This window comes from Cnephaeus nilssonii (genome assembly GCF_951640355.1).
Source record: "Cnephaeus nilssonii genome assembly, chromosome: 10".
Classification (NCBI taxonomy): Eukaryota; Metazoa; Chordata; class Mammalia; order Chiroptera; family Vespertilionidae; genus Cnephaeus; species Cnephaeus nilssonii.
Window position 1 is genome coordinate 35,274,885 of NC_137081.1, and position 14,187 is coordinate 35,289,071.

At 52.3% G+C, this 14,187-nt stretch overlaps 1 protein-coding gene across 11 annotated transcripts in view; it reads right to left on the reverse strand.

Annotated features, from left to right (window-relative positions):
- The window catches only part of HDAC4 (histone deacetylase 4), a 238,318-nt gene that overhangs the window by 58,781 nt on the left and 165,350 nt on the right, over positions 1-14,187 (reverse strand). For 10 of the 11 annotated variants that reach the window (XM_079781868.1, XM_079781860.1, XM_079781864.1 and 7 more), the window contains 4 exons: positions 12,139-12,259; positions 8,915-9,036; positions 4,704-4,835; positions 2,318-2,430 (listed from right to left, as the gene is read on the reverse strand). In XM_079781868.1, the coding sequence (XP_079637994.1) occupies positions 2,318-2,430; positions 4,704-4,835; positions 8,915-9,036; positions 12,139-12,259 (488 nt within the window). The remainder of the gene's footprint in view (positions 1-2,317; positions 2,431-4,703; positions 4,836-8,914; positions 9,037-12,138; positions 12,260-14,187) is intronic. The other variant, XM_079781863.1, reaches the window with a different exon arrangement.

Consider the following 14,187-nt stretch of genomic DNA (forward strand, 5'->3'; position numbering starts at 1 on the left):
AATAAAGCTGCCTAAGAATTACTTGGTAGGTTGACTTGCCCGCATTTTCAGTGTCAATGTCTCTATCAGCTTCTCAGTTCTGCATATGTCCAGGGCTGGGATCAGAGTGCCTGTAGCAACACCCTGCCAGCCACACCCCAATCATAGGCACACACTAGTCACAGGCGTGCCTAAATCACACCTAGCCTTCTGAACTGAATGGAGCCACTGTCTGTGGCACAGGGAGCCCTGCATCCTCTGTATAAAGGGGGACAGGGTGTAGTGAGGCTGAGCTCCATGCCATCCAGGGGTCCCTTGCCTCCCTCCCACACAACGATTCCACACCACCCTCTGGACTGGGAAGCCTCTGTGCCTCTCAGGGAACTGTCCAATCCTAAAAAAGGACATCTACATACCATCACATTTTCCAAGTCTCCCCTGCCGGTACTCTTAACATTTCTTGTGAACCCTCCTACATCTTCTATTAATTTGCATTAGCTTAATTTACATTAACGTGTGACTTGGAAAAATTAACACATACTTTAAACCGGAACCATATAGACTCACCCAAATAAGGCATCCCTACAACATGAAGCATTAGGTACATACCTGCCCACCTTTAATAACAATCAGGGCCCAGGATTGCTATTGCCCACGTGATGATCCTGATAATCTCGTTCCGGAAGCAATTTCTAGGCTGAGCTCTACGCAACTTCAGGCCGCAATGAGCTATGACCTGAACACCCAGGAGGACTCTCAAAACTTTCTATAATCTAAATAAGCACTTAAATAGGTAGGTTGAAGAGAAAAGGTCATAAAAGAAAGAGATGTATAAAAGAAAAAGATGAGAAAATGAGGATTAAGCAAATTAAGCAGTAATCTTAGTTCCCAAAAATCTGCTTATCGATAAAGTGTTTAGAACTCTGTCAGCCCTTTGGAAAGGCTGGATTCATTTCTAACTATTTAAGGAGGAAAGTAAGAAGCTATGTCTAATAAAGTATGGCCTCCTGTCAGTTAGAACTTAGAACACAGAACCCACTCAGTAGAGCTGTCTGGGCACAAAGCAGACGGTGCTTCTGGCTCAGTTTGCCAGACACTCAATGCTGAGGAGGTTCCCCACATGGATCCCCGCCCACATCCCCACTCAGCAAGTGCGACGTTCTCTGCTAAACTCTGGCCCACCTGACTCCCTCTCCCCACCAGCATGAGGAGCTGGGGAGAAGCAGGCCATTGGCTGGACCCTGGCCCTAGGTCCCGAGCCTGCACAGGGCTGGGGCGAGATAGGTGCTCCAGGGACACTTGGGGGATAAATGGAGGGAAATTAATGTAAGAGCGAAGGTCCTGGAACTTACTGCTGGAAAGTCGCTCCAACTCAGGCCTGGTCAAAGGAACGGCACGACCTGCAGCTGGCCCTGGGGCCCTCCACCTGGCTGAAGAAGCCATCTACCTCTTTTCCCAGGAGGCTCTCCTTCCCTCTCAGCCAACCCCTGCATCTGATGTTCCCTCCAAGTGATCCCAGAACCCTCTCTGTACTCAATTCGTGATGCTAACTGACACCCTAACCACCTCCAGTGTGGTTCCAGTGTTCCTGACACAAGTACATGTGCCTTGTTGGCAACATTTTAAGTTGTGTATCTCTCAATATACAACAAGTATTTTTGTTGTTGTTGTTAATACTCACCCGAGGATATTTTTCCATTGATTTTTAGAGAGAGTGGAAGGGAGGGGGAGAGACAGGTAAGAAAACATTGATGTGAGAGAGATTCATCTACTGGTTGCCTTTCGAATTCGCCCCAACCAGGACCGGGGATCAAGCCTGCAACCAAGGTTGTGCCCTTGACTGGAACTGAACCTGGGACTCTTCAGTCTGCAGGTTGATGCTCTATCCACTGAGCCAAACGGCTAGAGCCACAACAAGCATTTTAATTCCCATCCAGCCAAGATTCCAATGGGCTCCTGTTCCCAACCAGCACGCAGAGCCCTGTGCCATGAGTTTATGGGCAGCTGGCACCATTGGCATGTGGTTCATGTGGAGGATGGACCTAATGTGTTCTGAAGAGCCCAGGAGGAAAGAGGGGGTACAGAAATGTTCTTTGACCATGACTCTCGTATTGGGAACTCCTGAGTTCCTATGTAAAGGAGGTCGAGTAATGAGTGGCAAGTGGACAATGAAGTCCACACCAGTGCTCTGCAGGCTGCCTCACTCCTCAGTTTCCCTCACCACGACCTGGACAGTCAAGTCTGAAGGACAACTGTAAGATGCAGTCACCTCAAGCAAATCAGCTCTTTGAATCCGCCTCAGGGCCGGCAGGAAACAAACAGAAAGCGGGGCACTGACCTCGGCTGGGATGCTGGGGACGGCGGGTGCAATCCCATTCTCGGTGCTGACGCTCCCGGAGCTGTTGTTAGGCGAGCTGGGTGCGGAGCCAGGGGCACTGCTGCATGCAGAGTCTGTAGTGGAAAGACATGTCGTCATCCATACTCGGCTCAAGTCCCAGGAAAGTCATGGGACTCACCTATTGACTGGGGTCTGGGCTGCTGCTCACCAGCATGTGGACAAACTCCAGCAGGAGAGAACATGACCAGGGTCCCCAAGCAGCACTGTGCAGCCCACTCCCCATTTTCAGTTTTGCTAACCTTTCAGTTTTGTGGACCCCACACCTGAGACCTTTGAGCTGTACACATTATCAATTTTAGTCCTCTTTTGTGTTTTAAGATGATCTTAAAGCCCAGAAAGACAAGCCCTTGGACACTAACTAATATTCTAAACAAAAGGCCAGGAAACACACAAGCCCAATGACTGAGAGCAGGGAAAGGTTACTTGTGGTCACTAGGAAAGCCACGCACCATTAGTATCCACTTTGAACACATCCTCTCATCCTTCCTGAGTTACATTGAGGTCCAGGGAAAGTAGAGCTTGTAGTCTCTGCGACTCATCTAGGTTATGTGGAAACACACACTACAGCTTGTAAAAGTAACTGTGAAGGTACAGTGACTGCACGCTGCTCGTGGGGAGAGGGCTCCATTCGCTGCTACTGTGACAGAGGAGAGGACGGTGTTCTGTCCAGTTCCAGGGGAGCGGCAATGAACACAGGACTTGCTTTCTCTGCCCCAACCTATGACCATGGCCACCACCAGGTCCTGTCTGCTGGGAAGTCAGCTTTGCTCAGAGCACGGGTCCCTCCAGCCACCTGGGGCCCTGTGCTGCCCAGGACACCTGCACCTGTCCCTCAAGCTTTTTCTGGCCTGTCCCTCAAGCTTTTTCTGGCCTGTGCAGCTTCCCTCACATCCTGGCCCAGGTTCCTTTGGGTGCTTTCTCTATGAAACATACTCGGTGTCAATCAGGAGTTGCACACCCAGTCTGCTACTTGCCTCACAGTGACGGTCTAGTCTCTTGAATTAGATCGAAAGCTCCTGGGCAGCGAGGACCTGAGTCTTTTTTGTGACCAGTCAGGTCCTGTCTCACAGTAGCATCAGCAGTCACGGCTGACATGACATTCACTCTAATGCTCAGAAAGAAGCCTGGGGACAATTCCATCTCCCCAACAGTGTGACTAGAAATAAACACTGGCCTTAGCTGGCCCTGACCAAGGTGCTGCTCAGAGGAAACCAGGCTGTGTTCATGGGCACACAAGTGCTTTAACATAATGGGATTCTCTAATTCGCACAGAAGCGTCAAGCTGGTGAAACCAAGAGGGACTTCAGACGTTTCTTCATTTCTTTAAATGAGGCCTCCACACTAGAACAACCAGAGGACAGACCCCACATTGAAAAAGGAAGACAAAGACAAAAATGGGTCCCCAGATTCTTTTCCACTAATCCACAAATATGTGGAGACAGGCTCTAGGCTGGGTTTCCCCTGAGCTGAGGAACCTCAAAAGCAGCGGGGCAGGGCGCCAGGCACTTATCCCGAAGGTGTTGGGACTCAGATTGTGAGATGTGGCCGCTCACATAGGGAGGACCAATGCCAAAGGCTCCCTCCTGCTCCTGAGAGCCTTGGTTTTCAATCCAAACCCTGTGCTTGGTGCAAATGCTGCCCCCAACCCTCGACAAACACCCATTTCCAGGCCACCTCTAAGCAACTTCTTTGTCCTGTGCTTTCAGGAATGTGGACATGGTGCACCCCCAGGAAACGGGGTGTGCCCTCAGGATGAGGGGTGTGTCTTGGGTCAGGGGTGTACCTCGAGGTGGGGTATATCTTGGATAGGGGATTCACTCTTGTAAGGGGGTGCTCCTGAGGACTGGGGTGCACCAGGGGACCTGGGGTACATCCCTGTGAAGGGGTGGGCCCTTTGAAAGGGTCTCTGCCCAGTGGGTATATTCTGTATCTCCACCACTAGGTGGTAGCCAAGAGCAATGCACTCATTAAGAGGAAGTGGAGACCCGGAGCTCCCCATTTCTCTTCTGCCTATCTGCTGGCCCCATGCTGAACCATTTTGATGCTCTAGTGGTTCTGGCATTGGAGCAGGTCAGACACATGTGACTCCCCACTAATAGGGCAGGATGGATTAAAACCCCACCTTCAGAGTAACCTCAGTCTGAATCCCTGCAGAACTCTCCTGCCCTGTTAGCTCTGTTGTGCTCCCTGTGCCTAGTGACTCATGCTGGAGCAGGGACAGGTGTGCAGGGTGGGCTTCAGCCTCAGAGGTGCTAAAGAGCCTCATGGAGAAGGTGGTGCTGGGTTGGTGGGCAGGCAGCGGGGTTTAAACTCTCCTCTAACATACCTGTGACATCCAAGGGACGCTTTTTTAGAGCAGTGACCACAGGCCCATCTTTCCTGCGCAACAGGGGGCTGCTCCGTCTCTCAGCCACTTTCTGCTTTAGCCGGGACCGTAATTTCAGATTGGGTTCTGAAGCTGCATGAAAAGGAGATGTCATTACAGCCAGGCAGACACAACCTGGGTCAGGGTTATTTTGTGGTGGTTTAAAAATATGCACACTGGGTAAATATTTCCTTAATAGCTGAGTGAAGGCACTATTCTGAGGCCTGTGGGCAGAGTATTTTCAATCAAACAGTGAGTAAAACACATCTGATGCCTTTGGCTACATATCTTCACATATAGGATTATAAACTTGTGTCAGTGGTGTCATCAAAAATAATGCCAATGTGCCTTACCAGCAGAGGGGAGGAAAACTGAGAACCGGGCTTTTTGGGGCTTTGGCCCATGGGCATTATTCTGACCTTACATACTTTCCTGCTCACCTGCCACGTATCACAAACCCAGAAGCAAATTGCCCGCTGGAGCACCTGTGTCCTCTGTGAATGGCTGACAAGAGGGCACTAACACCAACCCCAACCCCCCTGGGATGAGGGTTAACCAAGCCAGGTCTCAACATCCTAGTTCACCTGAACACAGGCCACAGGTGTTTCGGCTTGGTTTGGTTTTTATTCACAGCTCTGCTTGTGTGGACAGAGCCATTTGCAAACCTGTGACTCTTAAGCCCATGGTGGTTCCTAAGTCTTCTGTACCTAAAACCCAGGCCACCCCCTGACCAATCAGGTATTAATCTTTATACACTCACGTGGAATGGTGCCTCCATTATAACATTAACTGAAAAATAGAGTTACAGGACAAAGTGCAGAGCAGGTATTTTGTTAACAAAAAGACAGCTATACACACACCACACACACACACACCCAACACACAGGCTCTAAGGTGTCTGCAGATAACACTATTGGCAGTAGCTGCCTTGGGAAATAAGACTCAGGGTGCGTACTTTTGTGTGTTAATTTAATACAAGCATGCTTTATTCATGTAATTTTTCATTTAAAAAAATGTACTCTATGTGACGCTTTCCTAAACCCCCTGCCCTACTCAACTGGGCTCAGGGCAGCTTTCCCACTGAACAGTGAAACCTGCAGATTTGAAAAGATCAGCCCTGGCCTGCGGAGATTGAGTTGAAACCAGCTTTTTGACATCCCCTAAGGGGTCCCGGATTGCGAGAGGGCGCAGGCCAGGCCGAGGGACCCCACCGATACATGAATCCAGGCCTCTGGTATGCATATAAGATCTTTGGTTAATCTCTTCCTGCCCTCCCCCCTCCCCCTTCTCCTCTGAGATTCATCAGTCTGTTCCATGTTTCCATGCCTGTGATTTCTGCTCCTGAGTTGAGCATCTGCCCCATGGTGGTCAGTGGGCATATAGCTACCAGTCGGCCAGTCGAACAGTCGGCCTGTTGCTTAGGCTTCTATATATATAGATTTATAGTAGCTAGTATCTTCAGAAATAGAATAACCAAGATGCTACTGGAGAACAATAACATCCCTATGCACCATCACTGTGACAAAACTCTGCTTTTAAAGGGGAAAAGCCTGCTTTCCTCAGTATGAATGTGGAACCAAATGCTGTACTTCACGGAAATCTCACGTTAAGTCATTTGCTGCCCCATAGACCAGGTGCCGGGGATGTTGACACTTCCAGGACATCTGTCCCTGCTGGACTTGAAGAGGCTCAGAAAACCAGGGTTAGGGCAGCCCCTGAGGCTCCACCCAGAAGACCCAGTGGGAGTGGGCACCACCTCACCTGCTCTGTACCCCTCCCTAGAAATGACCCCTCCACATTCTGGTTGAAGGTAGAGGACAACCCCTGTCAATCACTGGGAAAAGGGCGGGGCTAGAAGATAAGACCTGACATCCCAGTAGAACAAGGCATGCCTTGATGTCCAGACTTCTGGCTGTAAATGCTAGTGTTTCCTTCAGTGAGGTCTTCTCATGGGGTGTGCAGTGGTTCCCTAGGTTTCTGACTGTGGCATTGAGGGAAGGGCTAAGGGTGAGAAGTCTGGCCGGAATGGGTCACTGGCTGGGGAAAGGATCAAGAGTGCCCTAACAGCTCAGGAAAACACAAGCAGATGCGTGTCACTGGAGGCTACCTGAGGGAGGCACAGGAGGCCAAGAGCTCCCTAGTTATTAGGCAGCTGGGTAGGCAGGGTGCTCCAATTCCCCCGAGGATGCAAATACTCGGACAGATGGATGGGCTTTTCTCTTGACACAGGACAGGTGAGAGGGTCATCCACAGAAGCCACCAAAGCCCAGGCAGTGAGAGCAGGATGTGTGGAGAGCAGTGAGATTGATAACATATGTTACATGTTCACACACTGTGAAACTGCCCCTTAAGGATGGATAGGTGGGCAAACTGTGTGCAGGGCAACAGAAATTAAAGGTAAAATCATGGGATTATTTAATTGTACATCACACCTATTAAAGGTGATCATTTTAATTCATCCAAGGCATTTTGTATCTAACATTTCTTTAAAGAGTTTCATACAACTGACTGTTTCCGGCAGAAATGTAGATGTAAATTATTTAGAACAAGTGATGTCCAGTGTTTGAAAGACGCCTGTCGGATGACACAGGACACCTCACTGCAAGATCTCATTTAAACATTTTCCCTGAAATCTTCGTATTATTAATATTATTGATGTGCTACTGATATCTTTTGATAACTGACAGTGCAGTCATTTCTTGATTAAGCTCCCTGGGCACCAAGCACCCTCAGGACAGGAGGCAGGGTCTTGGCCTGGGTCTCCCTCCCAGCCCGGTGCCCGCCACTCACCGTGGACGCCAGCTTTGCAGGTCTGCACTTGGTTAATTACAGCTCCTAAAGGGGCTGTGAAGGGCAATTGGAGGATGGGCCCCAGACCCTGACAGACACTTCTTTCTGTCCAGCTGGTGGACGCTCATTTTAGGGGAAACTCAAGATCAGTCTTGGTAGATGATGAGTGAGAACCACACCTTCAAAGTGAAGAGGAAAGGACAGAAGCCCCACATCCACCTTCAGCATTAAAGTTTTACACTTGTTTGCAGGACCCCACCTCTGGCTGGGAGGGGCTCCAACCTCTAGTCAAGGCTCTGGGGTCAGCACCAGGGGCATGGCCGTACTGCTGTGGCCCCTTCCTCTCACACACTTCGACTGCTTGTCAAGTCTCGCTGGGGCTGAGCTTCAACCTCCCTCCCTGCAACTTCCAGCTCTGCATCCTGGTCTGACCCCTCTCTGGGCACAGCTCCACCTACTGAGAGGCCCCCCATCTCAGTCTTAGGGTGGGCTGGCAGGTGAGCCCCCACCCTCATCATTGGGGTAGAAGACCTGGGTTGTGACTGCTTTAGAACATTTCTGTCCCAAATTAACTGAAATCTTCTAGATAACACAAAGTTTGTTTTTACAAAGACACAGCTGCACAGCAGACTATTCCCATTAAGCAGGTCTCCCCACATTACCCACACTGCCCTGCGGCCCAGGCTCTGATGCTGTTCAGGCCCTGGCCTCCCGGAGACAGAGCTCTGGATGGTTCTCCTGCCCTAGCCCTGCCCTTCCTCAGCCCAGTGCACTGCCATGGCCACTCCCATCTTCTTAAATGCCTCTGCCCGCTTAAACCACAATACTGCAGAAAGTCCAAGAGGCCCAGCACCCTGTTTACATTTGTGACAGAGGTGCTGCTCCCCTCTGGCTTGTTACAAAGGTGCTGCTCAAACCCCTGAGACCTCCCCCTGCAATGTCCCTGATTTCTTTCTCATACAGCTTTCCCCCCAACTCCAGCACCCCGACCACCTCCACTCATGGGCTCTGCCCAGAGGCAGCACTGAGAGCCAACAATAAGAAGACCTCAAGGCCCATCACAGGAGCAGCTGTGTTCCCACACCCACCAGGAGACACTCTAGGCTGGGACAAACTACAGCACACCCCCAAAAGAAGAGTAAGTTTGCATGTTTACAAATGAGCTTGAGCCTTAAAAAGTAGGTACACATACATGACCTTCATGCTTTTGGTATGAATCACACAGGAATACTTCAGAATATTGTTTAAAATGATGCTCTAATAAAGAAGCACCTATTTAAAATAAGCAAGGGCTTCCTGTTAGTGCCAGGTGGACTTGGGGATGTGGGGGGTGCAGGTGCAGAGCCCACCCCATCCTCACACCAGCAGACAGGGACACTGACCTGTTTTTCTGAGAGGGAAGTCGTCTTTGGCGTCGTACATGCCCAGGACCGGGTGGTTGTAGGAGGCCGACACACCGCTCTGGGGTGGGGAGCTCTGGTCCAGGGAGCTGTGCTGTGTTTTCCTGGGGATGACATGCAAAGACATGGCTTAGTGAGTGTGGGGCATGGACTCAGTGTAGCTTGGCTCCTCAAAGCAAGCCACACTTAAGTCTGAGACACTGTCCCCATGAACGGTCCTCCCTTTGACATCAGCTCCAGCTCAGCTGGCGGCCTCCTGGGCAGACCAGCCTCCTCTCTGGGTCCAGACTGAAAGGAAACCAAAACCAAGACTGACAGAGAGGCAGACCATGTGACCACACCTCCGCTGCCTGACCCGGTGCTGAGAAGTCTCTGCCAGGCCACTGCTCTCAGGTGGCTCCTGACTTCGTCTGTACTCTGGCCACCAGGGTCAGCACCGGCAGAGGGGCTTGTCCTGAGGGGACAGGGCCCAGAGGTAGACAGGTGGGCTCCAGGTATAAGGAACCAAAGGTGTGGTTAGGGGTGGCTGTGAGGGGGAATGGGAGGGCTTTGGGATGACTGTTGGAGATGTCTGGGTCCTTGAGGGCAGAAGCCACGTGGTACTTCCCTCCAGCAGAGAACCTGCAGCTTTTCCACCAAGACAAAATCACCGCAGACATTTTCTTCTGTGGGGAGGGACAGGCTGCCCTTGAGTTGATCTACACATTTACTTCTTTATGAACAGCCATGCAGAACTCAGAATCCTTAAAATGGCTGGCAGGCAGGCTGCCACAAGGAGGCTCAGGGGAGAGGGAGGCCTCAGAGGGAGGGTGCTGGCTGCCCTCCGAACAACCATTAGCAAGCTCTGTCCTGGTGGAACTGCCAGCTGAGTCTTGTGGAAGCACCAGAGGTGTAATGAATTCTGTGAAATTCAAACTGTGTAATCGGCTTAATGACTGAAAACAAATTTGCCAAACTTATTTGGAATTTGTTAGACTATTTATTTGAATACACAGGACTTCTTATCCATGCACCTGCTGGTATTTGAATTAAGAATGTGAGCTTCTAAGTGCTTACAGGTGGATATTTGAATGTTCAAGAGCAAAGCAGTGTAAAGAAGGTGTCTCACATAGACCAGGTCAATGAGCAGGGCTGGTCCATCGAGTGCCTGGCACCAGCCCCGCCAGGCCATGCCCCACTGCGACAGGGATGAAACTCCATCAGGACGTTCTCACATTCCTGGGGACCACCTGTGGCCTGGGCTGGGAGTCCAGGCTGGGACAGGGGCAGCCATGGGCTGGCTGCAACCTCATCAAGGGTCACTTCTCCTTCAGGCACAAAGCCCTCCTGTTAACCTGCAGTTGTACTAAGACCCCGAAGGCCTCACCCTGGGGACTGTCTCCCACAATGTCATTCAAGGTCTGGGGGCTAACACCCTCTAACAAATCACAGCTTTACAGTGTATCCTAGGGGCAGCCACTTGCCCTTTCCCCTTCCCTGCTCCCAGCCACTCCTTGTGGACCCCTCCCCAGAAGTCCCTACACTTCCAACCTCACAGCTCCTGCCCTGTCTCTGCCAGAGGCCACCCGTTCTCTGCAGCCTCCTGGATGCAGGTGATGCACTTGCCCAGCCTGTGGGCTCCATGCTCCTCTCATCCATGAGCCCACCACCATGGCCTCTACTCCTGCCCACCTAGTCTCTCCAAGCCCCACAGTCACCCTAACCCTCCTCCAGGGCCCTGCGGCAGCCATCCAACCCTGATGTGCTCAAGCCATGCCTACCACTCTGATTCGCCTGGGCTCACCACCCTGACACTGCTCCTCTTCTGGATAGGTTCCTGGGCCTCGCCACCCCATGGTCATCTCTTCTAAGGTTCTCTGCCAGCTGTCTCAGCCTCCCTCCAGCTATTGCCCTTACAAGTCTATAGTCCAGGTTCCTCCCTGTGCCTCCTGGTCCCTGAGCCCACCCCACCCCACCCGACCCCAGCTTCATTACTGCTGCCCTCAGTTCAGCTCCGTGGACACCACCACAGCCATTTCCCAACTGCTACCCTCACTCAGCCAGCTTCCACCTGCCACTCCGGCCTAGACAATGGATCTTTCCCAAGACAAAAATCTGTGACTATTACTAGTGGAGAGACCACAGGTCAGACTGGTGCTATCAAATGTGGGGTCTCCAAGTGCACTGCCCCAGCACGTCTAATGAACCCACCCCTCTCAGGTGGCTCTGGGCTCAGAACTTTGTTACGACTTTGCATGGACCCCCATGGCCTTCCTTCCTGTGTGACTGTCACTGGTTGAACTGTATAAATACCACAGCAGGTCATGGCATGAGCACAGCCTGGTGTCCCAGCAATGAGCAGCCACAGAGAGCCAAGGAGAGCAGAAAAGGGCCTGGGGACAAAATGCCTTTAGGTTGCATTGAGGTAACTGATATGTCATCTAAGGGGATAAGTGGGGTCACCTCAATGGGATTTGGTGTTTTAGTACTTTGGAGCTTGAGGACAGCTACATTTTTTTCCAATGAAATTAATGGTAGTCACATTTTGATTTATAAAAACTACCCTATGGGTTTCTCCCAAAATGAAATTACCCGGAAGAGCAGTAGAAACTTACACGTAAAGCAACATCTATGAAGCACCTTGGTCAGTGTTTAAAGCCACAAGCTGGCCACGCCCTTCCAAACCTGGCCTGTGTCCACGGCCAGGGCCCCAGAACCCTGCTGGCAGAACATTCCCCCTGCACATGGCATCACCACCGACAAGGTCAGGACTTTCGACTTCCAGCATGAGCAGGCTCTTTGATGGTCTCTGTCATTGTGCAGGCTCTGGCAGAGGGTCTTACATAAAAATAATAAACACACTGCAGGGGTTTACTGACTCCCTAAGAATCAATAACACCTAGGGAAGAGATTCAGAAGGTGCCTAATTGAGACCAGAGTTCCAATTGAAGTAGATCCTTTTGTGGCCTGAGAAGACCAGGAAAGGCAAGAATGATGGGCAGGCCCCAGCCCTGGAGCGTCACTCAGGTCATTTTAAGAGAGGGCCATGCCCCTCTGGGTGACTGCAGTGCGTCTTAACCACCAGGCCTTGTCCTTCACAGCATGTTTGCTACTTGTCTTGGACGTGTCTAATTCCACACCCTCCCACTGCCTTCCAGGAGCAGAACTGGTGCCATTCAAATCTATCACAGATTGTGTGCTTGGGGCCCTGCCCACACCCCACTTACCCATACCAGTAGCGAGGGTCACTGGAGATACAGTGGTTCAGGCTCCGGTGGGCCAGCGCCTTCTTTTTATTGAGGACAAACTCTTGCAACTTCATCTTCACTTCTGTGCTGGCCACAGCACCTGGCGTGGGAGAAAGCACAAGGCAGTGACTGGAGGCTCTGACCTGAAATGGGATAAAGGCGAGCTTGTGGCTTTAAACACTGACCAAGGAGCTAGAGACATTGCAATTGTAATTCAGGAGGCTGCTAACACCATGGAAGCTTCTTGAAGGAAGGAGAAGGCAGAAGGTTTAATAAGAGGTCCTCTTCCACCAAGGGTTTTACATAATTGCATTCTACCAAAAGTGCAGAAGCAATCAGTATGAAGACAGACTATCCCCTCACACAAACCCACTTCTGAAGGAAGCTTTAATATCTATCTATATCCTATCTAATAAAAGAGTAATATGCAGATTGATCATCACTGCAACACACAATATGTCTGCCCCCATGTGGTCAAAGATCCTGCCCCCATGTGGACACAAGATGGCCACCACAAGATGGCCAGCAGGAGAGGGCAGTTGGGAGGCACCCGGCCTGCAAGGGAGGGCAGTTGAGAAGGACCAGGCCTGCAAGGGAGGGAAGTTGAGAGGAACCAGGCCTGAAAGGGAGGGCAGTTGGAGGTGATCAACCCTGCAGGAGAGGGCAGTTAGGGGTGACCAGGTCGGCAGAGGAGGGAAGTTGGGGGCAAACAGGCTGGCAGCAGAGTGGTTAGGGGGTGATCAGGCTGGCAGGCAGAAGCGGTTAGGGGCAATCAGGAAGGCAGGCAGGCAAGCAGTTTGGAGCCAGCAGTCCTGGATTGTGAGAGGGATGTCCGGTGGGATTGGGCCTAAATGGGCAGTCGGACATCCCTTGAGGGGTCCCATATTGGAGAGGGTACAGGCTGGGCTGAGGGACAACCGCCCTCCGTGCACGAATTTCGTGCACCGGGCCTCTAGTACAGTATATAAAAGCCAAGCGACTGGACCGCCAGAATGACCGGAACGACCAGTTGCTTTGATGCGCACTGCGGCCCCGATCGGCACCTCCCACCCCAATCAGGGGGCGGTGCCGGCCGGCCAACCACCTGCAGCCCCTCCGCACAGCTGACCCTGCCCCAATCAGGGCGGGCCGGCTGGATCCCACCTGTGCATGAATTTGTGCACCAGGCCTCTAGCCTATATATATAAAAAGCCAGTGACCATAATGGCCATAACAACCATAATGACCAGTGGCTATGACGCCCACTGTGGCCAGCAAACCCAGCCCGATCAGGGTGTGGGGCTGGCTGGCCAACCTCACAGCCCCTTCCCCTTGCCGGCCTGCCCCTGATTGGACTCTCCCACCCCGATCAAGAGCAGGGTGGCTGGCAAAACGCCCCCTCCCCACCCCCCCACCAGCCCCACCCCCGATCAGCCAGCCCCACCACGACAAGTACGCAGCCCTTCCCCGCTGGCTGGCCTGCTCCTGATCACACCCCCCAACCCCAATAGGGGGCGTGGCTGGGCGGCCAACCTCCTGAAGCCCCTCCCCCCAGTCGGCCACGCCCCCAATGGGCCCCCATCACCCTGATCAGCCCGCAGCCTCTCTCCCTGGCCAGCCCTGCCCCTGATCACCACCCCACCCCAATACGGGGTGGGGCTGGCCAGCCAACCTCCTGCAGCCCCTTACCCCGCCTGGCCCCACCCCAGATCGCCCCCCCACCCCAATCAGGGGTAGGGCCAACTGGCCAACCACCCATGGCCCCTCCCCCAGGCCCCTGGCCCCCGATCAGCACCCCCACCCCATTCAGGGGCAGGGCTGGCCGACTCACTGCCTACAGCTCCTCCCCATGGCCGGCCCTGCCCCTAATCAGCCTCCCAACCCCAATCGGGGGCGGGGACCACCGTCCAATCGGCCGTGGTGCACTGACCACCAGGGGTGCAGATGCTCAACGCACAGGCATGAAAACATGGAACAGACTGATGAATCTCAGAGGGAAGGGGGGAGGGCGGTAAGAGATTAACCGAAGATCTTATATGCATACTAGAG